This window comes from Dendrobates tinctorius, unplaced genomic scaffold (assembly GCF_039654945.1).
Source record: "Dendrobates tinctorius isolate UK_male_01 unplaced genomic scaffold, ASM3965494v1 ptg000086l, whole genome shotgun sequence".
In the NCBI taxonomy this organism is placed as follows: domain Eukaryota; kingdom Metazoa; phylum Chordata; class Amphibia; order Anura; family Dendrobatidae; genus Dendrobates; species Dendrobates tinctorius.
The window spans coordinates 19814954-19840766 of record NW_027361754.1 but is presented as its reverse complement, the minus strand read 5'-3'; the positions used below and the strand labels follow the sequence as shown (position 1 = coordinate 19840766).

General features: G+C 41.4%; 1 protein-coding gene across 1 annotated transcript; it reads left to right on the top strand.

The window, feature by feature from the left end:
• Positions 1–729: 729 nt before the first annotated feature.
• Positions 730–19546, top strand: LOC141098049 (zona pellucida-like domain-containing protein 1). The gene is made up of 10 exons (XM_073585638.1): positions 730–823; positions 940–1166; positions 2721–2908; positions 4253–4325; positions 6945–7042; positions 8128–8214; positions 8311–8482; positions 10027–10162; positions 11470–11493; positions 19368–19546. The coding sequence occupies exons 1-10, from the start codon at positions 730–732 to the stop codon at positions 19544–19546; spliced, it is 1278 nt and encodes a 425-aa protein (XP_073441739.1).
• Positions 19547–25813: the final 6267 nt, after the last annotated feature.

Genomic DNA, 25813 nt, shown 5'->3' with positions numbered 1-25813 from the left:
ACAGGGAAAAACACCACTTAGCTTTGCTCTGTGGCTATTGCTCCCAGCAACAGAGTACGACACCAAAGTTTAGCTTCAGCCCTGAAGCGCGACACCTGAATTCAGTTTCCGCCTGAAGCTATTACACCAGAGCTCCCCTGAGCTGCCAGGAACTCCTCTCTTGAGTTCCTTCCTTCACCAGACTGGGTTGGAAATGAGCAATATCACCAACAGTGAGTGAGACCACCTGCTACTCCTTTATAGGTAGGAGCCAGGGAATCACACCTGCTTCATAATCACGTGCACTAACACTAGCGGCTACCGGGGCAACTGAACCAAAGTAACCAGAGTGCAATGACCCTAATGGTCACCGGGGGCAAAACTAGAACTAAAACAACCACAGTGTAATGACCCTAATGGCCACCGGGGGCAAAACTAACTTTAAGCAAACAGCTTAAAGGAAAAAAAAAAGGTTACTTGTGCAAAATCTATCATCCAACCTGGATCATGACAATTAAAAGCCGGGATCAATTTCACTACCCTCTTGAATTGGTGGCTGGATACATGGAAGTAAAGTCTAAGTCAGCTAGTGTTCCACCTTTGACTCTACCTTTCCGTTGACATTTTCTCCACCTCCTTTTCTTTTGTTTAGATATATTTTTGTTCTTCTTTGAAGTCAGAAAGTTATAGAATAGTCTATACCAAGTTCAATATTCTCATAATATTGGGTTTTCATTTTTTGCAGGCACAATGATTAAACTTGTGGTTCTTCTTCTTGGTTTAGCCGGGAAAGAATGTCTTGGAAACCTCTTAAACTGCTCATCCCTTTATGCTCGATATCCAGGTTAGTTTTTTTCTGTCTAGAAATCTCCGTGATTTAACCTTGTCGTGTTTTCTCAATTTTGCTTCAAAATCTGTACAAAGTTTAAGTATTGCATGGTAACTTTGTCTCTCCTTCAGCGGACAGTGACATTATGGTTAATTGTGGTCCATCCACCATTGTGTTGACCATCAACGCCTGCCCAGTTCAATTTGCGGAGTTTGACCCTACCAGTTTGGCTCTTAATGGAAAGAACACCTTGCTTAATTGCAATGGAACACTGGATACAACGGTAGACCCCCCTGTCATAAAATTCATTTTTCCAATTAATGACACAACAGAAAATGCGTGTGGGAATAGCATTGCGGTAAGTAATGTAAAGCATCATAACGTATGTAACGTGTCCCCTTTAATTTACCAGTTTATTAAGCATGTTAAATAAAAAATGAGCAGTCTGAAAATATGTCATTTTTATAATTGATGAACCAGTTGTAAACTGGGAGAATTTCTTTAGTAGGGCGTTACACTTTCAAGCCAATTTCCAATCAAGCTGCTAATGCGGTCCACAGGATGAACTCCACTCTGAACTCTGAAAGCAGGGTTCATATTGTCATGGCATCTGAGTTCTGAGACATCCACCAATCACTCAAATCTTGAGTCATAAGTTTTCAGCTTATTCTCAGTAGCGGTACAGAGCTGTGTACAGATTCACTAAAAAGTACATGGGTTCATGCACTACATTGCTGACACTGGGAGAATTACCCTGACCTCTTCTGACTCTTGGTTTATGCAAGGGGTTTCACGACCTGGAACCTCACTAATCAACCCTTTTGACCCAAATCTCATTTGCAGACCAGTAAATTTTCTCAATTCTGTGATTTCCAACACTCCACAATATTTCCTTCTTGGTGTTACAGTTTCAATGTTGAGGGGTGCATGTTTTCATATGTGACCTACACAAGTATCCTCAAGTATCATAGGAAGAAAAAATACAATCAAATAAAGTCCATAGACAAAAAATTATTTGAAAATATGAAAAACAATTTTATTGAATATACAGGAAACAGGAAAAATGGGGGTTGTGTCAGAATGACCATAAGGGCACATAGGCTGAAAAAATGGAGCATACATTCGGGTGTATAGACCAAGGGATTAGAAATACATCAACATTGATGGGCTAACATGATGGTAATTATATTGCACCTATCCCACATTAAAGTAATAATACCAGGCAGGGTACGAAAGAATGTATATAATCACATCACAAGAAGTCTTTTACCTGTCAGTATAGTAGATAGAGGTCCACCCAAGGCATGCCCCCTCCCAACGCACGTTTCAGCAGATGGCCTTCCTCAAGTGCTGTGACTTTTGCCTAAGGACCTCCACCAACCTTCATCGATCACTGGTCACCTTATATTAATCATTGTCCAATGTGACCAATACGTTCTACATTTTCTTTATTTCCACAACTCAACTACAGAATGTCAGTTTTCTCCATAGCTTTCATCATATTTCAAGAACTTTGCTTTTATAAAAGAGCAATTTTGCTCAGATCTACACATACTTAACGGTAATTCAGTAGTTGGAGATGCTCGAAAAAAAAAAGGAATCTTATTTTTAGCTTTGTGTAGTTTAAAAGTGGCAACTACATTTTGACCTAAAAATATGAAATCTGCTCAGGCAGTTGTCACATTCTCTCCTTTACTCTATTCCTAAGAACATTATTCGATAGTGGAGGTCAAGAAACCCAGAATTTACACAGAAAAAAGTGCTGTCCTTATATGTTTGACGGGAATAGAATTCCGAATAAAATGGCATTTAATAAGACATGTTTTAAAAAATGTGAACACTTATTGCACCACTTTTCTCCTATCAATTCTAACTTTTCGTTACTATTAATACAATTTTCCTTTTTTTTTAGATTGAGGATCATGAAGGAACTGGGATATTCCAGTCTTACTCTAATATCCAAACGGTGGTCATCTCTGGCTTTGTGAACACACCGGTAATAGAAGACACCACACTTATCTCCTACAGCACAAACCTGAATTATAGTTTCTCCTGCTATTACCCACTTCAGTACTTCTTGAACAACACTGAGCTTTTGACGTGAGTACAGTACATATATATTTTGTTTAGCTGAGCAAATTGAAAAATGAAAAGAATGAAGTAAAATAAAAGATTATGTAGTCTCACGTGTGGTCTTACAGAGTATAAAGAACCTTAGTCGACTGTTACATAGTTTTAGTGAAAAGACTCAGTATAATTTGTATTTTGCTCTGTTAAATCTCTTCTCGTTCACCACTTATGAGTCCAGTGGGAGGAGCAAAGATTGTAAATAGTTGTTGATAAAGACTACCCACTGGACTCCTATCCCTGATTTCCTAATGGCTGCCCAAATTTATTTATATAGTGCCATTAATTCCACAGTGCTTTACAGAAATCATCATTTCTGTCCTCTTTAGGGCTCCACAAACAAAATTCCCTATCACTATATCTTTGTAATTAATGTGGGAAGAAACCAGATAAATTTACAAACTAATATTTGATATTGAATCTTTGAACTCTACAATTGTAGCATTGTGACCCATCAGTAATCAGGCATGTTTAACTGGGAAAGGAGACAAAACCTGAAGTGAGACACCGTGTACCAATATTGTGGTGGCAATATATTATTTAGTGGCCTTCATCTCGATCTTGAGGCATGGCAACTTGATGGATGAAAACTCTTTAGGAAGATCCATCTTGTGCAAGCCTAGATAGGTCCACCAGGGTCTTGATAGTAACAAGACATCGGGTAGCTGATCTTCCTCTTCCCCTTGCTCCTTGTATTCTTGCGACCATGATGTCCTTCTCCAGTGATTGCTCTCTTCGTACGTTGTGTCCAAAGTATGCAAGTCATAGTGGTGACCCTTGCTCCGAGTGAAACCATGTACCAATATTTTGGTGCAATTACTGATGCAAAGTAAGCCACATAACAGGTTGAGTAAACTTAGAATAACCAGTGTAGAGTTGTGCCAGTTTCATCATACTCTTTCATGCTGGTTGATTATTTTGACTCCTCTTTACTAGTCTAAGTTTACACCAACTGTTAGTTGGCTTAATTTGTGCCAAAATTTGGTGCCAAAATGTTGGCCCTTTTTTAGGGAGGTTCGCAGTGTTTGACTTTTGAACATGCCCATTTCCTTGAAATCACACCACTTGTATGGAGATGTCCTCCCACCACCTGTCAGACATGGTGCAGAAAGTGCCTAAAGCAAATCATAAATTTAGAGTAAGTCGTGGAAAACAATTTTTTTTGTTGGCACATAATATGCCAGAATTTTGGAGCAGATAAATTGACCCCAGTGATGGACATCAACTCTCCCATTTTATCTGTAAAGCAAATGATGACAAAGAGATGCAAATCCAAATCAAGCATGGAAGTGAATAATACTAATATTTTATCGGCAGGTCTTCAGCTAATGTTGCTATCATCACGAATAACGGCAGCTTCATCAGCACCCTGAGTATGCAGTTATTCATCGTAAGTATTTAGCCACAGAAACCTAATTGTGACATTTCTTCCTGCCCTATTAGTAATTTATTTTTATTATTTATTTTTGTCCTTCTCTACAGCAATCTGATCTCTCCAGACAGTAGATAATTGGCAATTAATTAAATAGTCTACACTGTTAAATAAGGCATCGTCACACACAGTGATCTCGCTAGCGTGATCGCTGATTTTGTGACGCCACAGCGATCTCGCCAGCGAGATCGCTGTGTGACGGGGATCAGCGACCGGCCCCCCTGCCGGTTATCGCTGATCGTGCTCGATCGGCCTGGGCCATTTTTCGATCACTGGTTTCCCACTGGCCAGCACGCATTGCTGCGTGTGGCAGCAAGAGACCAGCAATCAGTGACGCTGGACGCTGGTTTCTAATGTAAACATCGGGTATCCAGGAGCCGCGCGTATACGGGAGTTGCGCGGCTCTTAGATACCTGATGTTTACCTTGGAAACCAGTGTGTACGCCGGTTTCCAAGGTAAACAGCTGGTATCCAGGAGCCGCGGCTCTTAGATACCCGATGTTTACATTAGAAACCAGCGTCCAGCGTCGCTGGTCCTGATCGCTGGGGCTGTCTTGTGACAGCTCACCAGCGATCAGCCTAACGATGTCCCAGCGATACCATCAAGTCGGATCGTTGGTGGGATCGCTGGGACATCGTTATGTGTAACGGGGGCTTAAAATTGTAATTGCATTGATACCTGAGAATATTGTTCCTGTAATATTTTTAATTGGACAACCCCTCTAAATGTCCTTTTAAGTCGGAGTCTTTTTTAATGACCCGTGTAATTTTTTCTTTTTCAGATCGGTTGTTACATTTATTTACCAGTATTTTTTTAATCACCTTTGGCTTCTGCCTTTTCTTTTATAGAATCTAGATCTCTAAGTATTCTATATTTCATTACTTATTTGCTCTTTTGATAGTGGTCCATTGCCTCCCAAAACAAGGACTCTTGCCCGTTTTTGGCTTTTCATTTGCATGGCCCTGCTTGTGATCCAAGTTCCAAGCCAATAGTGGAGGTGAAAAAAGCTTAAATTGCAGAGACATGGGGCTCGATTTTTTATTACATTGCGGCTTTATTTTATGTCTATTTATGGTTTTTTGTCACCCGGTTATCACTTTTTTCTTCTTTTAATTTGCACCTTTTTTAAAGGTCTATTTTATACACTGTCTTTTTTAAAAAATGTTCTTCTTTGTGGGTAAGGTTTGGGGTTTGGAAAAGATATTTTCGCTTCATTTATCAATTGTGACTTTTTGTTGTTACCAGATGTTTAAAAAGTTGCACTTTTTTGTGGAAATGTACTCTAGCCCCCCGATGTGATTTTATGAACCTCTAGAATTTCTGTATCAATTTTGATTTTTTTTTTTAGAGAACAGTGCAACTTTTCACACTTAGGCTATGTGCACACGCTGTGGATTCACCTGCGGGTTTTTCCACGAGGATCCGCAGGTAAAACAGCAGGTAAAGTGACCTGCGGTTTTCCTGCGGATTAGCCTGCGGTTTTGCCCTGCGGTTTCACACCTCTACTATGTTAAAGGTGTGAAACCGCTGCGGAATCCGCACAAACAATTGACAATTGTTTGTAAACTGCAGCAAAACCGCGCGGAAAAAAACGCAGCGTGACCACAGCGGATTTAAAATGCCATAGGCTAACATGGTACTGAACCATGTCTGCGGAACTGCTGCGTTTCCGCAGAGGCAAAAACGCTGCGGAATCCGCAACGTGTGCACATAGCCTAAAAAGTCAGAGGAAAGCAGATTGAAGACAAAAATAAAGAGTATTTTTGATTTTGTGCAAAATTTGTACCATTTTGAAGATTTCAGAGCAAAAGCATCAATACCAGGAGAAAAAAAAAGGAAAGTGACTTAAAAAAGTGCAATGTACAGTACAATAATTTGTTTTTGGACATTTATTAAGAATGTTATAGGGAACAGGTTAATTAGGGGCTAATTATAGTGGAAGCAAAAGGGGGAGATGCCCCACCGGCCTCATCATCGTGGGGCTTCAAAAAGTCTTGTGGCTCATTAAGACGTATCATGTGTTTGTGCTATCAGTTATGTCTCTTACCTCCTCAAGTGACGAAAAAAGTGGAAAGGTTTAATGGGAGTCGAAAACCCAACAAAGGTCCAACAAATCTATACCTTTTGCTACATCACCATGATCTTATACTAGGGGTGGATTTCTCATTGTTTTTGTGCCTTCTTTGTCTACTTTTGTGAGCTCCTTTATTGCAGTATATATGTGTTTGCCGGTCTTTTTTTCGTAGTTTCGCATTTGCGAATTTTTGAAAAAGTCCAAAATTTACTCCAGTCCACCTAAGTACAATATTTTTTACAATATTTTTTTTCCTGCAAGTTCAGTTCCATTTTATGAAAAGTTACGAAGAAGGTTAAAGTTAAAAAAAAAAAAAGAGACCGATTAAGACTTTATGCAAAATTCGTGAAAAGATTTTGGTGCAATAAAAGACAATGAATATCACAAGACAAAAAGAAAAGTGATTAAGAACTTTTTGGAAATGATGAGTCGGGGCCATCGTCATTTTGGTTCGATCATGTAGTGTAAAAGCAATGTAATATATCAATGTATTCTCTTATAGGATGAAAATTTCACCGTTCCTCTGCAATTTAATGGCAGTGCCCTTCCACTGAAAAAGAATGTGTATGTGCAAGTGACAGCCACGAACCTCACTGCCAAGTAAGCAAGGTCACATGATCATGGACCAAACTGAGTATGCAGACACCAAACGTATAGTTTTTTTTTTAATTAATTGGTAAATTTTTTTTACAAAAATGTGTTAATTTTTTTCCCGAGACCCGTAATGTTTTCATTTTACTTGATCGGGTGTTATCCGAGTATCTTGGGCATGCTCCCATTAAATGTTCGATGTTATCCGAGCACGTTCGCTCATAACTAATGACAACTCACCGGCGCCCCGCGATCATGTCATGGTCGGGCCGATGGGAGAGTGGACCGATGTGATTGACAGTGGCATTTAACAGGTTAACAGACATGAGTGGAGCTGCACTCTATCCGTGCTTTTAGACGCGCATGATGGCTGATTAAATCAGCCATCCTAAGCAGTGAGCGATGTGGGTTTGGTGTGTGAGTTTGCATCAAAGGCAGGGGCAGGGACACGACACATGTCATAAGTTTACGTCATATGCTGTGAAGGGGTTAGTGATGCAATAATCAATAATACAAGCAACAAGAAGACATTTTGTAATATATTGGAGAAATATGCTTCTTGCTTCACTTTTGAGCCATGTGTTCTTCTTCTCTGCCTCAAGAACTCATCACTCACTCTGAAAATCCATCTTGCTCAAGATAAGATAGACTAGAAACTCACTGAGTGATCAGATTACTGCAGCCCATGAAAGTAAATGGAGCGAGGAAGAGGAGAAAATTAGAATAGGCAGAGACAAACAGGCAGGGCTTGCTGTACCTTTGTAGCAAGTGATTAGCTTATCCCAGTGTTGGATTCACAGCTACACGACCTAGTACAGCTGTGCAATGTTCTCCCATGCTGCTGCTGCTTCTGAACATGTGCTACAAAGAGACAGGAGAGCTGGAATCCCTCATGTCTGTGGGCGCTGTGTATGGGGGATATGAGAACAGCTTATCTCCATCCACAAGATCACAGAAAGCTGAAAATTAAAGATAGAACCTGCAGAGGGGAAACTGGTGAAAAATGGACCCTACAATGGCCGAGTACTGGATCATTTCTCATTTACACAGACATAATGGCCTATTCTGAAAAGATTTTCTTCCTTATTTTTTAGCTTCTATGTACATCTGGATGACTGTTTTGCCACTCCATCACCACTGTTGACAACTGACGATGCAAACAAGTTCTCTCTGTTATCAGGGTATGTATTCATGCATTAAACAAGCCCCACCAATGTGAGAATAAGCACATGATATAGATGTTCTGTATATTCCCTAAATACTCATTTTCTCTTCAGGTGTACCACTGCGAACAAGACTAAAATACTGTCCAATGGAATTGGAAAATCAGCTCAATTCTCATTTGAGACATTCCGTTTCTTGCAACACAGCGGTCAGCCTACGTCTACCATCTACCTGCACTGCTCCACAAGACTGTGTCAGCCTGACACCTGTGCAGCCATTAATCAGGTAGGTAGGCGGTATTATATGTAAGGTTTAGAAAGTACAAATCCACCATAAGGAAAAGTAAGCTGCTGCCAGACACCTTGTTTAAAAAGAAAAAAATCAGGCATTTTGAAACCCAACATGCCCAATCCTAGACATAGACAAGCAACATTTATCATCTATCTATGGGGTACATAATAAGTGTAAGATCGCTGTGAGTCCGGCTGATTAGACCCCACTGATCCTTTGACCGGGGATCCCAAAGTATGGAGCTGAAGTATGCATGTGCGACATAGCAGTGGTTGAACATGTGCACTACTGCTCCATTCACACAGAGAATATTGGGACCCCTATTATCATTATTGTGGGGGTCTTATTGGCCCTGATATCCACCATTGGTGATATGGGCTCATCTGATGAGCTGGATTTGCTAAGTCATAGAACAGGGTGAGCAGCATGGACAAGAACAGCTGGATCTGCAGGATGGATTTCATCACCCTATATAAAATATCAGCAGCAGCATTATCTCCAAGACCAGTGGAAAGTCTTGTAATTAATAGCACAATACTGTAAGGCTATGTGCACACGTTACGGAATTCCCGCGGAAATTTCCGCCGGAATTCCGGAATTCTACTCCGTGGAAAAATCGCATTTTAAGTTCCCGTGAATTTCCCACGGAAAAACTAGCGATTTGCGAGCGTAACTAGCTTGCAGAATGCTAGCGTTTTCCAAGCGATCTGTAGCATCGCTTGGAGAACTGATTGACAGGTTGGGCACACTCGTCAAACATAGTGTTTGACGAATGTGACCAACTTTTTACTATTGAGGCCGCCTATACGGCATCAGTAGTAAAAAGATCTAATGTTAAAAATAATAATAAAAAAAAATCGTGTTTTTCTCACCTTCCGACGTCCCACGCAGCGTCCCCGATCATCGCGATGGTCCCGTTCCCAGTAATGCATTGCGACAATGACCTTTGGTGACGTCGTTATCTTGCGAGACCGCTACGGTGTCGTGAAACCGCGACGTTATCAAAGGTCATTTTCGCAATGCATTACTGGGAACGGGATCTGCAGGGAGCATCGCTGAGGCCTGGTGATGCTGTGAGGGACGTCGGAAGGTGAGAATATCTCCACTTTTTAATTTTAATTCTATTTTTTACAGGGATATGGTACCCACAGCCCGGAGGACAGTCTCCTCTCCTCCCGACCGTGGGTACCATTCGCAAATGTTCTGCCTACTTTTTGCATGGTGGGCACTGCCACATGCGGAAAGTACAATGCATTCTTATGTGTGCGGAATTGCCGTGATTCCGCAAAATTAATGAGCATAGTGCGTATTTTTCCGCGATGCGATTCCGCCGCGGAAAAATCTGCAGCATTAGCACAGTATGTGCGGAATCACATAGGATTGCATGGGATGCTGTTTTTTTGCGTTTTCGCGGCAAAATCGCACGTTTAAAATCGCAGCGAAAATGCAAAAAAAATGCTAAGTGCGAACACAGCCTAATAGTGAGTTAAATATAGAGCCTGACATATCTCTAAATGGTATTCTGTATGGGAAATCAGGTGTGTACTGCTGTGCCCGCTACATCGGCTGCACCCGGTCAACAAAGGAGAAGGAGAGCGGCGGATGTATCAGCATCAGAAGGGACGACAGAAAGTGTCACAGTGTCTTCTGGCCCCATAACTACCAAAGATGAAGGTAGGAGAATTGGAGAAGTTTCTTTTATTCCCTTCTTTCTTTCTTTCTCTCTGTTTTTCTCGGTCTATATTTCTTTCTTTCTTTTGCTCTTTCTTTCCCTTTTTCAAACATTTGACTGACCCAAAAATCCCCCAAAATCCCCATTAATCTGCAGTGCTGAGAAGTTGGCGTACTGATCATACTTCTATGACACGAGGAATTGTTGCTTCCTGTCGTGTCAGGATTTATATAGTGGAACGCACCATTTTCTATTTCTAGACTGAGAAACCATCAGGAGTAGGAATTCCTCTAAAATCACTTATATCACTTTCATTCTCTCTCTTTTTGTAGGAATTCCTGTAGAATCACTTATTAGAAATAAACATCTGTAAGTTCGGGATATAACAGAACTGTAGAACATTATAATGCTGAGAGTCAGACTCAAACTCAGAATTAAATATGTTATTCAATAAATACATTTCCACAAGGAAAAGCTGAGGAACAGCACAACCCAAAGCACAGATTAGGCTACTTTCACACATAAGATTTTTGCTGTCAGGCAGGATCCGGCTATTTTTAGAAAAAACGGATCCGGCGTAAATTTTGGAGAACTGTAGAAACGGATCCGTTTTTCTGCCGGATCCGTCTAGCAGGTTATATCTGTTTCCTGGGGGCTGGCCAATTGGATCTGAGCATGCGCAGACTTAAAAAAACTGATCTGGTGGCTGGATCCGTCTTTTTCTGGATCCGGCGCATTCCGGCACCCATAGACTTTCATTGTGGCAAAAAGCCGGAAGTGTCAGATCCGGCGCTTCCGGCTTTTTCGCCGGAGACAAAAAACGTTACAGTAGCCATTTTTTCCAGACGCCGGAATGAGACAAATAGCCGGATCCGGCAAAAAACGGACGAACCGCAATGCCATCCGGCACGATCCGGCGCTAATACAAGTCAATGGGGAAAAACCAGATCCGGCATTGCATTTCGCCGGATCCGGTTTTACAAAAAAAGCCGGATCTCGCCTGACGGCGCAAAACGGATGTGTGAAAAGAGGCCTTAGTGGCAGCACAAGTATTTCTTTTCCGTGGGCGAACAAGTATTTGCTAAAACATACATGTAAGGAACGAGGACAGGTCCTATGTTACTACTGGTGCAGGAGGTATCTCAGTGTGAAATGCAGGCACTTCGCTTACTTCTTTTGGTTCTTCCACCTTGTATAGTTCTGTTTTTGTGTCCGCTTCTTGCATCACAGGAAATGATAAAATAGGTCACTGTTTCATGATATTTGCAAAATTGTTATATAATCCCTCCTAATTCCCTTATTTTTGTAGAACCCACTGGGAGTCAGTCCAGCGGTGAGTATCCTCACATATTACCTACTTATGTCATCTACAATCCTGGCACTTCCAGTTGCATCTAGGCACCAAAGCTGGGGGCCACCCTGCAATATTAGAGCGTAGCATTGCTATAGGTGGCCACAATGACATATCATGGGCAATGTGCAAATTGTCCCTTCAGAGAGGAAGAGTGCAGCCTATTGTAAGTAGCAATACTAAAAGTCAATATCGACCCTTTAACAAGCCACATGACTTACAATAAAAGCCAAAACAAAATCTCAATTTCCAGGCACATGTTTCGGGGTTTTTCTCCTCTTCAGTGCAAAGCAAGAGATCTGATTTTGCTGTATAAAAGGCCTCTGACCGGGGTCTAAGGGGTCACGGTTCTTCTTGCGGAGATTGTCATGACTAACATGCCCAGGTAAGGACTCTTATAGGTAATTCAGGCATTCACTACTCCATGGCCCGAAGCTTTAGAAAAAAAATTCTGATTCACCAGAACCTGAAAATTTTGTGATTCAATTCACTCAAATCAAGAACAATGGCAGCCGACTGGCACTGATCGGGGCTCAAGTAACATCATTATGGTGCAGAAGAGCCATGAAGATGGAAGAGAAGACTGGACTTAGATGGAGGAGGTGAACAAGTTGAGTACTGGCCAGGGAGTGTTGGACCTAGGCAGATAAGCAGGGAGAGATGAGTATAATTTTTTTTTTATTTTTTAAGACCTCTGTTTATTATGCTTTAGAGTCTGGAGAGACCTCAGAACATAATAAAAGGTTTTTCAAGTAATTCGATATGCGTCAAAAAATGATTTTTTTCCTGTGGCCTCCACCAAGCTTGCTCTACTCCTTACTGTGAATTCTGAGTGACTGGCAACATGTGTTCTGCCGAGTGATTTGGAGGCTGTACTATTCAGAACACAATGGGTATCACTTGACATGTATCTGTGAGCGGTGGCCAGGGCCATAGTCATGGCCCACATAGGTGTGTGCTTTAGCATTACATACATAGAGTCTCACTGTCTCACTTGCCTGGTTCTCAGAGGCCTCCTTTAGATGCAGAAACACTTCTTCTTTTGATCTGTCACATAAAGAGACAGATTCCAATTCCAACTTTAAATGAAGAACTTTACTTGTATTCAATTGTAGCGCGTTCACAACAGTTACAGCAACAACACAGTTATGCACAGTCCACATCCTTCACGTTCCCTGTGCTCTTCCCTACATCCTTCAGTTGGAACCTGGGTCATACTGTCTTGACCAGTACCACAGCGTCCTCCTTGTTCAGCTTCTCTACGTTCAGGAGTTCCCTTGTCCGTTTTGCCCCAGACATGAGGGCATCTGCCCATGTAGTAAGCTGCCATATATTGGAGTGACTGGAGTTTCTGTTCTGCTGTGACTTCTGCTACAGCTTCTGTTCCCTCTGTTGCTGTCACTGCTACCCTTCTGGCCCAAAGGCCCTGGATGGCTGGGCTTCTCAATTAAACGTTGCGGGGTCACTATGCTGTTCCAGGCTATATAGCCTGACTGGACTCTATGGGCTCCCTGGCCCTTCTGCCTACAATAAGGAAATGTTCCTAGCTTACCCACAGTGGATCCTCCTATCCAAACAATGTAATACACTAGTTTCCTATTCCTACTATACTATGTACACTAATGTATCCCAATCTAGTGTCTTCATTGAGGTACTGCCCTTTCCCTATTAATAATGTACATATAGCATATTAGATATAGAATCATAGAATCATAGAATCATAGAATCGTAGAGTTGGAAGGGACCTCCTGGGCCATCTGGTCCAACCCCCTGCTCAAAGCAGGATTCGCTAAATCATCCCAGTCAGATGTCTGTCCAGCCTCTGTTTGAAGACTTCCATTGAAGGAGAACTCACCACTTCTCGTGGCAGCCTGTTCCACTCATTGATCACTCTAACTGTCAAAAAGTTTTTTCTAATATCTAATCTGTGTCTCTTCCCATTCAGTTTCATCCCATTGCTTCTAGTCTTTCCTTGTGCAAATGAGAATAAAGTTGATCCTTCTACAATGTGACAGCCCTTTAGATATTTGTAGACAGCTATTAAGTCTCCTCTCAGTCTTCTCTTTTGCAAACTAAACATTCCCAAATCCTGCAACCTTTCCTCATAAGACAGGGTTTGCAGACCGGTCACCATTCTGGTCGCTCTTTTCTGAACTTGCTCCAGTTTGTTGATGTCTTTTTTAAAATGTGGTGCCCAAAACTGGACACAATATTCCAGATGAGGTCTGACCAAAGAGGAGTAGAGGGAAATAATGACTTCACGTGATCTAGACTGTATGCTTCTGTTAATACATCCTAGAATTGCATTTGCCTTTTTTGCTGCTGCATCACACTGTTGACTCATATTCAGTCTGTGATCTATTAGTATACCCAAGTCTTTTTCACATGTGCTGTCACTTAGCCCTATTCCTCCCATTCTATATATGCTTTTTTCATTTTTATTGCCCAGATGTAGTACTTTGCATTTCTCCCTGTTAAAAACCATTCTGTTAGTTGCTGCCCACTTCTCCAGTTTATTTAAATCTTTTTGAATCCTCTCTCTCTCTTCTCTAGTATTAGCTATCCCTCCTAGCTTTGTGTCATCAGCAAATTTAATCAGTTTACCCTCAATTCCTTCATCTAAATCGTTGATAAAGATGTTGAACAATACAGGGCCCAGGACAGAGCCCTGTGGTACCCCACTTGAGACATTCTTCCAACTGGATGTACAGCCATTTACGACCACTCTTTGGGTCCGATCACTAAGCCAGTTATGAATCCACCTAACAGTTGCCTTGTCCATTCCATACTTAGTCATTTTTTCAATAAGGATTGTATGAGAGACTTTGTCAAATGCTTTGCTGAAGTCAAGATATACTATATCTACAGCATTTCCTTGATCCACCCAATCAGTGATACCGTCATAGAAGGAAATTAAGTTAGTCTGACATGACTTATTAGTTAGAAACCCATGCTGACTCTGTTTAATCACTTCATTCTTATCCAGGTATTGACATACATGTTGTTTAATAATTTGTTCAAAGATCTTTCCTGGTATAGAAGTCAGACTCACCGGCCTATAGTTGCCTGGGTCCACCTTCTTCCCCTTTTTGAAGATAGGAACAACATTTGCTCTTCTCCAGTCTTCTGGCACTTCTCCTGTTCTCCAAGAATTTTCAAAGATTATGGAGAGGGGTTCAAAAATTTCTTCTGCTATCTCCTTCAGTACTCTGGGGTGTAATTCATCTGGACCTGGAGACTTGAATTCATTTAGGTTAGCTAAGTGTTTCCTCACTATCTTTCTGTTTATAGATATCCTGGATTCTTCTATTCCCTTAATAGGACAGTGAATAACAGTTGATGTTGCATTTCCTTTCTGAGAGAAAACAGATGCAAAATAGGAATTTAAAAGTTCAGCCTTCTCAACATCCTGTCTTACCATTTCATCATTTTCATCCTGTAAAAATCCTATAGCATCTTTGACTTTTCTTTTACTTTTGACATATCCCCAAAATCCTTTATTATTGCTTTTGACATCTCTTGCAAGCCTCAGTTCATTTTCATCTTTAGATAATCTGATTTGTGCCCTGCAGGTTCTGCAGACAGCATTATATTCTTCTTTAGATATGCCTCCCTCTTTCCATTTTATAAACATTTTTTTCTTCCTTTTTAGCATGTGCTTAAGTTCTGTGTTCATCCATCCTGGTTTCCTTAAATGCTTCCTATTCTTCCCTCTTTTCGGAATTGTTAACAACTGTGCTTTGAGAATTTCATTTTTCAAGATTTCCCATCCTTCCTGGACATTTTTGTCTTTAAGGATATCCAGCCATTGGATCCCTCCAATTCTCTTTCTGAATCCCTTAAAATCTGCCTTTCTGAAATCTAACCTTGACGTCTGAGTCTTCACAGGTCTTCCACCTCTAGTAATCCAAAATTCTAAAATAGCATGGTCGCTACCTCCTAGGGTCCCAGCCACTTTTACCTCCTCAACCATTTCCTCCCTGTTTATAAGGATTAGATCCAAGGTAGCAGTTCCCCTTGTTTTCTCCCTTACCTTTTGGAAGATAAAGTTGTCAGCAAGAGAGGATAAGAATTTCCTTGACCTGTTAGTTTTGCCTGAGAGAGATTCCCAACAAATGTCTGGATAGTTGAAATCTCCCATGACAACTATGTCATATTTTTTGGAGAACTTGGCCATCTGATGCATAAAGAGTTCATCTATATATTCGGCTTGCACAGGCGGCCTGTAGTAAATGCCTACAATGGTGTCCTTTCCATTGTTCTGTCCTTGTATTCTTACCCAAACAGTTTCCACAGAACTCCCAGTCTCTGAAGCTTCAATCTCTGTGCAGATATACGCGTTTCGAACATACAATGCGACACCCCCTCCTCGTTTATCAAGTCTGTTTCTTGCAAATAAGTTGTATCCTTCTAGTCTTGTATTCCAATCATGTGTATTGTCCCACCAAGTTTCAGTGATTCCAATTACATCATATTTCTGTTCCTGTGTTAGTAGTTCCAATTCTCCTTGTTTGTTGCCCATGCTTTGTGCATTAGTATAGAAACATTTTAGTTTGTGATTGGTTTCTCTTTCTCCAATATTTTTATTAATTAGATTCTTTCGTCTTTGTTCTTCCTTTCCACTTCTAATAGCAGAGTTCTCAATAGCATTTGTCAGGTGTATGGCTTTTTCTGGTCTTTTGCTTCCCTTCCCATGTTGTTCTAGTTTAAAGCTCTCCTTACAAGTGTAGCAAGGCGACTTCCAAATACATGCTTTCCAGTCTTCGTAAGGTGCACCCCATCTCTAGCAAGTAGTCCATCATATAAGTAGTTCACTCCGTGATCCAGAAATCCAAATCCTTGCTGACGGCACCATCGACGTAGCCAGTTGTTCACCTGCAGAATCTTATTCCACCTCCTTGTTCCATGGCCATCCACTGGGAGGATGGAAGAGAAGACCACCTGCGCTCCCAGTTCTTTCACTTTCTTGCCTAAGTCTTCAAAGTCTCTGCAGATGATTTCCAGGTCGTTTCTTGCGGTGTCATTTGTCCCCACATGTAGTAGCAGGAATGGGTAGTCATCTGTAGGTCTGAAGAGTCCTGATATCCTGTCAGACACATCTTTAATTTTTGCACCTGGAAGACAGCACATTTCTCTTGTAGTTATATCCGGTCTGCAGATAGCGGCCTCTGTTCCTCTCAGCAGGGAATCCCCCATGACCACCACTCTCCGTTTCTTCTTCACAACATTTTTCTTTCTCCATCCAGGAGGACTCTGAAGGCGTACAAGGTTGCTGTTTGTTGGCAAAGTCTTATCCTGATGTATTTCTTCATCGTTTTCCTGCGTGAGAGCCTGGTACTGGTTTCTGAGCAGTATGGGTGCTGACTGCCTCCTGATCCTCCTGCTTCTCTGGGTCACATGTCTCCATTCCTCTGTTTCTTCAGGTGTACTTCGAATTTCTTCTCTTTCTGTAACATGAAGAGATAATTCTGCTCTGTCCAAGAACTCTTCACCTTCCTTAATGATCTTCAACGTAGCTAACCTCTCTTCGAGATTTTGCAACTTTTCCTCCAACAGGGACACAAGCTTGCATTTGTGGCATGTGAAGTTTGGCTTTTCCACTGGTAAATCTGTGAACATGTAGCAAGAAATGCAGCTCACCAAATGGCTCCTGGCCTCTTCCATCTTGAGATTTCTTAAAAACGATGAAAGATGAGCCAAATTTCGATCTCCTCAAGACTCTTCCCCTGGTTTTCAGATTTCCTCTTTTCAGCTGCAACCGCCAAAACCCAGTGATCGTTGAGCTCGCGGAGACTCTTCACTTATCCCAGAAGGCACTGGGAATATGCAAATGATCTCCTCAAGACTCTTCCCCTGGTTTTCAGATTTCCTCTTTTCAGCTGCAACCGCCAAAACCCAGTGATCGTTGAGCTCGCGGAGACTCTTCACTTATCCCAGAAGGCACTGGGAATATGCAAATGATCTCCTCAAGACTCTTCCCCTGGTTTTGGGGATATGGCAATAAATACATGGTTTAACAACATTACAAGGCAGCAATATACATACAGTTATACATTCCGAACCGGGACGTGTTTAGGGCACAAGACAGTTTTTATGACCCCCTTCCATATGGACACGATTTAGGATCACAATGTTGCACAGACATGCTGCAAGATGCAGAGCACACATCGTTGTGCAAGATGCTGCGTCCACGACCCCACAATCATCAGAAGACCTGGATTTCTAGGTGACCCAATTCACTGCTTGCAATTGTGGCAGCGGGACATTGCATCTCCAGCTACTTTTAGTCTTCATTTATCTATCAACTTCAATTAAAGGGAATCTGTCACCTATTTTTTGCCCTGTGAGCTGCTCCCATCGCCATTGGGGGCTTATCTACAGCAGTCTGTAATGCTGTAGATAAGCCCTCGATGAAACCTGAAAGATAAGAAAAACGAGTTAGATTATACTCACCCGGGGGTTCGGTCCAGACCTCTCTGACCTTTCCTGGCTCCTGCACACTGCAGTACTTTACTCTGCCCTCAACAGGGCAGATAAAGTACGCCTGCGTAGGAGCCACGGCAGAAGTAAGAAGGAGGACATCATCGCTATAGAAGATGGGAAGCGCCGGACCGGACCGCAACACCCACCACACCCGCCCCCGGTGAGTATAATATAACTCGTTTTTCTTATCTTTCAGGTTACATCGGGGGCTTATCTACAGCATTACAGAATGCTGTAGATAAACCCCTGATGGTGGTGCCGGCAGCTCATAGGGCTAAAAATAGGTGACAGATTCCCTTTAATATTAAGCAGATAATAAAGAAACAACCAGAGCTCTTACCTCTATCGCTTCAGCATATTTTGCTCCAACACTCTCTGTCGGGACTGATAATTCTTCTATATGCATTATAGTATGTCATTAAGAACGATGTGCATCACAATGCCCACAGGGAATGTTCATTTTTTGATGGGGAAGCATGATTTCTGATCTGTGGTGATATTTGTGATGAAGTTTGCTCTTGACTGTTGCCTATATTATTGCTGCTTATAGTAATTATTGTCTCTTTTATGGCCTCTTTTTCTTTAAAAGGTGATGTTTGTTGTGTGCTGTTAGCACCTTAACTCACCTATGTGACATTTTCTGTTGACGGAGAGTAGTCTTAAGGTCTATTATTGACAGTATAACATCACCTGGAATATCTGATGACTATCTATGGTTACAGGATTGCAGTAATACTGTGTTAAAGGGAACTGTTTTGTGATAATTTGATATAGAGTGCCAATGGTGTTAATATTGCGCCTTGTTCACTGATTACCACAAAAATATCATTTTGTCAAAGAGGCTTTATACTCGCTATAGCAGGTAAATTACCTGAGGGTATATTTTATCTTAATTGTGTCTGCACGCTTATTATGTGGTAGGGTTCCTTAGTTGGCATTTGGGTGTTTTTTTGTTTTGTATGTGTCTGATGTATTTTTAACACATTCAATTAAAGGATAAATTTTATCCATATGCTAGTTTCTACTTTTAATTGTTGGATAAGTAATTCCTGCTTTCTAGATCAGGGGTCCCAAACGCCAGTCCTCAAGGTCCACCAACAGGTCATGTTTTCAGGATTTCCTTAGTATTGCTCAGGTGATAATTGCATCACCTGTGCAATTCAAAGGAAATCCTGAAAACATGACCTGTTGGTGGGCCTTGAGGACTGGAGTTTGGGACCCCTGATCTAGATGATGCACCGTTCTAATCTCCTGACCACTGCGACAAATCACAGACCCCTTACACTGTACAATGTAATTCATATTTGGGTCGGACGACCCTCTTTAACCCATTCACATCAATAAATGTTAATCTTTGATTTTTCTCTTCCCAGGCATTTCTCAAGTCAATCAGCTTCAGGGGACGCTAACGGGACTCATCGTTGGAATCATCATTGCTGCTTTGCTGGGGGTCGCCCTCGCCATTGTCAGCGTGATTTTGTACAAAATGTCCCGACTCCGGAGTCAGAATAATAAAAACGGGGTGGACAACTTCTGCTACACTGGGAAATAAGCGCTTCCTGCAATGACCGCAGCAAAAATAAATCTGCAGATTTCTCTACTGACTTTAATTGATATCTTCACTTGAGTTTCTTGTCTTGTGTAATATAATCTATTGTGACCCTGCCATCATGGACTCTAGTATGTTAGGAATGAAATATTGAACGTGGATTATTTTGATGATTGACTGTAAAATAAAAAAGTAATGTTAATTTCATGGAAGAACTGAATGTTCAATCATTTTTTACATTGATTACGTCAGTGCTCATATAAATTTCTTTGCAATATATTAGATTTGAGGATTGTACTTCTGCTCAGTAATGATCTTTCAATGTGAAGCGATAAAAGGAGAAATATGCAGCACTCACCAATATAGCTGAAAAACTGTGCGTCTTTATTTCACATGAATTCCATCAATGGATGTGTGGACATGCAGGACGTTAGAGGAATGCTAGGGGAGGGAGGTGCCAGACAACGGCCGTTTCACGATTATTCGCTTCTACGGGTCCAGGTGAGGGGATTAGCTTAAGGTCATTTCCTTTATAGGACCACAGACCTTACTAATTAACATACATAACGAGTTGTGAGACAAACATTTACAAAAAAATATAGTTATACAATTTACAGAGTGCAAGATACTAGTAAAGAATAAATCTTTCCATTTCGATTTACAAGATAATCTGCATTTTTACAATATGATAGGAAGATTATAATCTAAATAACTTTACATACAATTTTTTTATACATAACATTTTGTAGAAAAAACCTTACACACAGATGGTAAATTAGTTCAGCAATTTGCATACAAAAGGGCACATAATATAGGTGATTTATTAGTACATCATAGACTTCGTCCCCCTCAAAAAAATTGGCTACGAGATTTATCAATAAAAGGAAATTATAAATGTGGTCACTGCAAATACTGTCATCTTCATCTGACAGGGAATTCTATACATTTTGGCTCTTGAACATAAGGTACAAAACTACATTTCTTGTCAAACTAAATTTGTGGTTTATATTATTTTCTGTCCATGTGGTTATTTTTATATTGGAAAAACTATACGACCACTTATGATACGTTTGGGTGAACACTATTGATCTATTACATCAGGGAAATGTCAGAGACACAGCACTGCACTTGCTCATAGAGCCAGTGCGCGTGTCCTGAGTACAGAAGCAGTGCTAAAAGATACCTGTAGAGATGGGCAGCAGAGGTGACAATGCGTGCTTCAGGCTAATAGTGTCAGGGTCCAGTCAGCGCTGGAAGGTAAAGAGGCATGGGACCTGCGGACACTGAAACTGAATAATCTGGCACGGGACCTATGGTCATGTGACAGCAAGGGGACGGGGCTTAGCATCCTTTATTCAGATAGGACAGGACACCATACAACAACTCAGAGTCAGGCAAAACAGAGGTCACAGCAGTACGGGCAAACGAGGTACAGAGGGACAAACAGACGGGTAGTCAGACAAAGCCAAAGGTCATACACAAGAGGGCGACGTGGTATCAAGGGGACAAGCAGAGAGAAGTCGGGTCACAAGCAGACAGTCATACACGAGAGGTAGCGCAGTACAAGAGGGTCAGGCAGAACTCGTAACAGGGACAGAACCAGATCACAACCGAACAAGCAAGCAAGACATCAGGCACACGTATACAAGAGGTCACTTAACTCAGCCGAGGGCAGGAGTATAACTGACACCGGACCCAGGTCCAGTGAGCACTAAATAGCCTCCTGCTGCCAGAGAGAGGCAGCACAATTAACCCATAGTCTAACCAGGACGGGTCAAAGCGAAATCCCGTCCTGGATCATGACAGGAAGGACTCACTGCGATTAATCAAGCATATTCAAGATGTGCATAAAGCTAACCCAGAAAGTTTGAGTTTTGCAGGGATTGAATCTATCAGTATTTTTATAAAAAATGTTATGTATAAAAAAATTGTATGTAAAGTTATTTAGATTATAAACTTCCTATGATATTGTAAAAATACAGATTAGGCCTCTTTCACACTTCAGTTTTTTGCATCAGTCAAAATCCGCCAAAAGGACGGATGCTGGATCTGTTTTAGAACTGATGACAACGGATGCCACCCATCCTTTTTTTGACGGATCTGCAAAATGAAGAATTTTAAAGGAATCGCAGGAGAGAGAGAGAGAGAGAGAGAATTTTTTTTTTTTTTTTGTCCAGCACCCAGAAAGAATTTCGGGTTAAATGAGTGTCTGGAGGATCTGCCAGAGAAAAAAACGTTGCAAGCTCCGTTTTCAAATCTTTGAGGATGGTGACGGACAGCAACTTTTGGCGGATCCTCAAAAAAAACGGATGCAACGGACGACAATCCGTCACAATCCGCCATTAATGGAAGTCAATGGGGAAAAAAACGGATCCTCAAAACAGAATTGAGGATCAGTTTTTTTTCAAAACCTGGCAGATTGTGACTGATTGCAAAAAACTGAAGTGTGAAAGAGGCCTTATCTTGTAAATCGATATGGAAAGATTTATTCTTTACTAGTGTCTTGCACTCTGTAAATTGTATAACTATATTTTTTTGTAAATGTTTGCTTCACAACTCGTTATGTATGTTAATTAGTAAGGTCTGTGATCCTATATAGGGAATGACCTTTAGCTAATCCCCTCACCTGGACCCGTAGAAGCGAGTAATCGCGAAACGGCCGTTGTCCGGCACCTCCCTCCCCTATCATTCCTCTAACGTCCTGCATGTCTACACATCTATTGATGGAATTTATGTGAAATAAAGACGCATAGTTTTTCAGCTATATTGGTGAGTGCTGCATATTTCTTCTTTTTTCGCTTCACATTGAAATATTCATGTTTTTTCATGCAAGCACCTCCGTTTTTTGACTGAAATATATACCGCAATACTTCAGATAAATAGCTCCGTCTGTTAATGTGGTGATTTGTGTGCCCTAGTATGCCGTTCATCTGTTTGCTCTTTGCTGGGATCAGTAATGATCTTTGCCTGGCACGGATGTGTGGTCTCCTGGAGCACAGCACTGTAGAGTCTACCACCCATCACCCATATCAGCAACAGATCAGGGATCATTTGGCCCAACCACTATCTATACAGAACACGTCCACTTTTAATTACATGCTTTTATTTGTTATATTTATACACGTAGGATAGGTCACCAATGGGGTCCAACAAAAAATTTGTGAATGTATCTCGTACAAGATCTAATAAAAATGTTGGGAGGCAAAGACAGATTGTGCAGAAGCTTTCTAGTGTTTTATCTCACTCCAGAGCTGGATTCATAGCTACATTTCTCAGTTCTGCTGTAATGTCCTCCATTCTGTTGCTTCTGAACATGAGCTACATAGAGACAGGAGAGCAGGAATCCCTCATGACTTTGTGTGCGCTGTGTATTGCAAAAATGTTGGGAGACAAAGACAGATTGTGCTGCAACTTTCTAGTGTTTTAGAGCTGGATTCACAGATATACTGCTCAGTTCTGCTGTATAATGTACTCCGTTCTGCTTCTGAGCATGAGCTACATAGAGACAGGAGAGCAGGAATCACTCATTTTTCTTTGTGAGCTGTGTATCAGACACATCATAACAGCTAGTCTACACCCACTAGCTCAGAGACAACTAAAAATTAGAAAATGAGCCAGCAGAGGTGAAAACTAGATAAAAATTCAGCATACGAATCATACAATGGTCAGGAATAGTGTTATTCCTCATATTCACAAACAATATGTTATTCAGAAAAGTCATCAGAAACTACAGACACAGTCCTCTAATAAAGCAAAGACCTTGCAGTAGTAAGTTCCAACACATTTTAAGATGTGTATATACTTTGTTGTACATAAAGGGAATCTGACACCTATTTTTTCGAGTATCAGCTGCCGGCACCGCCATCCCTGATGTAACCTGAAATATAAGAAAAATGAGTTATATTATACTCACCCAGGAGGGGTCCGGGTCCGGTTTTGGTCTGATGGGCGTCGTGGTCTGGTCCGGCGCCTCCCATCTTCTAAGGCTATGTGCACACGTAGTTTTTTGGGTGTGCGGATTTTGTAGAGAAAGCCGTAGGTAAATCCGCAGGACAAAAGTCCTGCGGTTTTTCTGCGGTTTTGCCCTGCGGTTTTACACCTCATAATGGATGAGCTGTAAAACTGCAGCGTTTCTGCACCAAACAATTGACATGCTGCGGATTGTAAACTGCAGCAAAACCGCGCGGAAAAATCCACGGCATGTGCACAGCTTTTTTTTATTTCCATAGGAAATAAAGGTACTGTACAATGCAGCAGAATCTGCTGCGGACCCACAGGTGCAGAAACGCTGCGGAACCACAGCATAATCCGCACCGTGTGCACATACCCTAACGGTGACATCCTCTTCTTTGCTTCCCATCGTGTCTCCTGCGCAGGTGCACTGCTCTGCCCTGTTGAGCTCAAGCTCAAACCTCACTGAGCTCGAGCTGTTTGCCAAGGAAGAGTGGGCAAGAATTTCAGTCTCTCGATGTACAAAACTGATAGAGACATGCCTCAAGCAACTTGCAGCTGTAATCGCAGCAAAAGGAGGTGCAACAAAGTATTAAGTTAAAGGGGCCGAATAATATTGCACAATATTTCCACAAAAATTTAAAATAACTAATAAATTTCGTTCAACTTCACAATTGTGTCCCACTTGTTGTTGATTCTTCACCAAAAATTTACATTTGGTATCTTTATGTTTGAAGCATGATACGTGGGAAAAGGTTGAAAAGTTCCAGGGGGCCGAATACTTTCGCAAGGCACTGTATTACAGTTTGGCTATGTAACATGTCAGACTCATGGAGTAAGTGCTCAAAGTATGGTATATGAGAAAGTTGCAAGAAGAGATCTCCTTGGGGAATTCATGCACAAAGTATAAGAGAAAGTTTGAAATTTTTTCATTACTTGGTTCACATCATTTTTTCACTGGACACAGGCACCTCGGTAAAGACAGCTGCAATATTACAGTATGTAAGAGGGGGCTCTGCCATGTGCCAGACTCAAGGAGTAAGAAATTAGATCCCATGATGACTAGTAATGAATTTACTAGACCTGCGGGCAGTCACCGGGATAAATATAGAGAAGGTAGAGTCAAAGGGGAAAACCAAAGAGCCATTTACTGGAATAACAGAGACATTATAAGAAGATGCAAGTAAATTGTGCAGCACGTATTCTTTCTAATTGCCTACAAGCTAAAATGTCCAAAATACAGTGTGTGGAGCTGTGTACTGCCGGACGCTGACAGAGCATCTCAAACCCGATTGGTGTCGGAGCGGCATCTATCTAATATTGATGACTTCTTCCAAGGATAGATCATCCACATTAAAGTAGTGGAGATACCTCAAGTACAATAGTTACAGATTTATCTATTTGTGATTTAGCTTTTTGGATAGTAAAAAAAAGATAAAAGTCAAAATAAGTGCCACTGCTCTATTCAATGTCTTTTGGACTGTTGGAGATAGTAGAGTTATACCTGAAAGTCCCATAAACAAGTAATGGGTCTGTGGGACACCTCTTCACCTTCATGGGTCATTTCAGTGCTCCATTATCAGTATCAGTCAATGTCCTAGCACTCGTACACCCCCAGAGATCAGTAATTTATCCCTGTGGATGGCTTGTCGGCCAACACTTGATTTACTGATTGGACCTGCCAAGAATATCACCATCCATAACAAAAGACTGAAAACAGCGTTGGTGACCAAAAGACTTACTATGAATTATAAAAATTAACCTCTCCTTACGATGTATCAAAAATGACGTCTCTAAAAAGGATCAGAAACCCCCCAACCCCCACACATAACAAATATCCATGTACAGTCATTTGTGAATATTTGTCCCTTAACCACCATACAAGAACAATTTACCTAATGGTAGTACAGATGTACATCCAAAAGTGTGATCATACCACTGGTGCACATACAGGAAATGGTTCAATTCCACCCAAATCATGGCATACTGGACCGTTTCTACTGGGAGTACAGCATTCATGTGGGCTTTCTGGGTCTTAGGTCTTTAATGCAGTGGGCCAGGACTCTATCTAATCTCTGTTGCACCCAATATCGCTCTCCGCTGACCCTCAATGGGGTTGTATATATATGTTACACTAGCTGAAGAGCCCGGCGCTGTCCGGGCATAGTACCTAACTGTGGTTAGTTATAGCAAATTATAATTACCCTCTATCCCATAGTCCCGTGCCCATATACCCATCATAGATATCCACGATCCCAAAGGCCCATGCCCATATACCCATCATACATATCCTCCATCCCATAGTCGAATGCCCATATA

Excerpts from the sequence above, each read along its gene's own strand:
- LOC141098049 (XM_073585638.1), top strand. The coding sequence starts at position 730 with ATGATTAAACTTGTGGTTCTTCTTCTTGGTTTAGCCGGGAAAGAATGT. Across the intron at positions 8,483-10,026 it reads CCTGTGCAGCCATTAATCAG|GTGTGTACTGCTGTGCCCGC; the intron begins GTAGGTAGGCGG and ends ATGGGAAATCAG. Across the intron at positions 10,163-11,469 it reads CATAACTACCAAAGATGAAG|AACCCACTGGGAGTCAGTCC; the intron begins GTAGGAGAATTG and ends TTATTTTTGTAG.